This window comes from Trypanosoma cruzi, genomic scaffold (assembly GCF_000209065.1).
Source record: "Trypanosoma cruzi strain CL Brener 1047053516691 genomic scaffold, whole genome shotgun sequence".
NCBI lineage: Eukaryota > Euglenozoa > Kinetoplastea > Trypanosomatida > Trypanosomatidae > Trypanosoma > Trypanosoma cruzi.
In genome coordinates this window covers 6,495-7,904 of record NW_001849183.1, presented here as the reverse complement: position 1 = coordinate 7,904, position 1,410 = coordinate 6,495, and the positions used below count along the sequence as shown (strand labels likewise).

General features: G+C 63.7%; 1 protein-coding gene across 1 annotated transcript, besides 1 other annotated feature; it reads right to left on the bottom strand.

Moving 5' to 3' along the window:
* Nucleotides 1-1,410, bottom strand: Tc00.1047053482971.9 (dispersed gene family protein 1 (DGF-1), putative; the record flags this gene model as incomplete). The annotated part of the gene is made up of 1 exon (XM_797218.1): nucleotides 1-1,410. A coding segment is annotated over one exon (1,410 nt), but the record flags the coding sequence as incomplete, so codon positions are not given.
* Nucleotides 1-1,410: a sequence feature (areas not merged during assembly with more than two copies in the genome that could not be assigned to a particular haplotype).

Sequence of the window (1,410 nt, the reverse complement as noted above, 5' to 3'; positions counted from 1 at the left end):
GCGGCAGCAGCGCCGGTTGCGCACAAAGCTCAGCGTGCTCCCAGCAGCGGTCACAGCGCCAGCGGCGTAGAGCATCTCCCTCGAGACACCGTCGTGCACGTTGCCCTTCGCCAGAAGCATTGACCCGCCATCCAGGCTCACCGTCGAATAAAACGCCACCGCGTAGTCCCCCGTCGACGCAAAGTCACTTCGCACAAGCGCCACAGCGGAGCCCGACACGCTCACAGCCCCACGCACAGACACCGCGTGCTTGCACAGCAGGAAGTCGCTGTCAACAAACGCCACCACGGAGCCGCCACTCGCCGCAACACCGCCCTCCACCGACACACACAGCCCCAGCGCCGTCTGCACCGACAGCCCGTCCACGTACAGCGCACCGCGCGACGACAGCGCCACGCCGCCAACAACCAACACGCCAACAGCGTCGCGGAACACAGCCGCCACATGCGTGCGCGCAATGGTCAGCACGCTCCCAGTCAGATTCACGCTGTGCACCACGAGGCACGCGGAGGCGTCGCCAAGGTCGTAGGCGTCGCGGTACGCAACACGCGCCTCCGCAATCAGCGCCGAGTCCACCACGGTGACGCGCGAGCCCGGCGGAAATCGGTTCGCCACCAGCACGCCGCCACCGGAACGCGACTCAAGCCCGCTGATCAACACATCGGCGCGCTCGCCAGCAGTCGGGTCGGATCGCCACCCAACAACGTACAGGCTTGCTCCGTCCAAAAACGTGCAGTTCACCAGCGTCACGTTGCGCACGCTCCCTGACATCGACTCCACGTCCACCACGACGTCCGCCGCAAAGGTCACACCAACGTAGCACACCACCGACGTCCCGAGACCGGCGTTCACCTCCCCATCCACACGCACGTCCCGCACGCACAAGTCGGCGCCGTCGGTGCTCGGTGGCTCGGGGACAGCAACGGGCAGACACGCATCGCCATGGCCGCCCTCCGCGCACCTGCAGGCGCAGCCATCACTCGAGACCGTCGTCGTGTACGCGGGGAAGCACGACGCCGCAAGGGCGCATGGGTCGCTGCAGCTCAGGATGGTGGCGTTGTACACGGACGGGATGTCGTAACTAGCCCCCTCCTCCTCGCCGTTCACTGTGTTGCACGCAGCCACAATCGCTCCATTGGTGATATCGCGGGACCACGTGGAGATCCGCAGAACTGTCGGCGTGCCCCTGCTGGACATGAATCGGTTGCCAGACAAAGAAACCGTGGAATCGCGGAGATTCACTTTGGGATAAAGAAAAGCAAACGCTTCCGATGGGGATTCACGGCAGAGGTTGCCACTCAGCTGCAGCCATGAGTTGTAGTAGATGCGGGAAGAAAAGCCTGGGAAAAACACAAACGAGCTTCGCTTTATTTCGTTGCCCTGAAACACAACCGCTGAAAAAGACTCCAC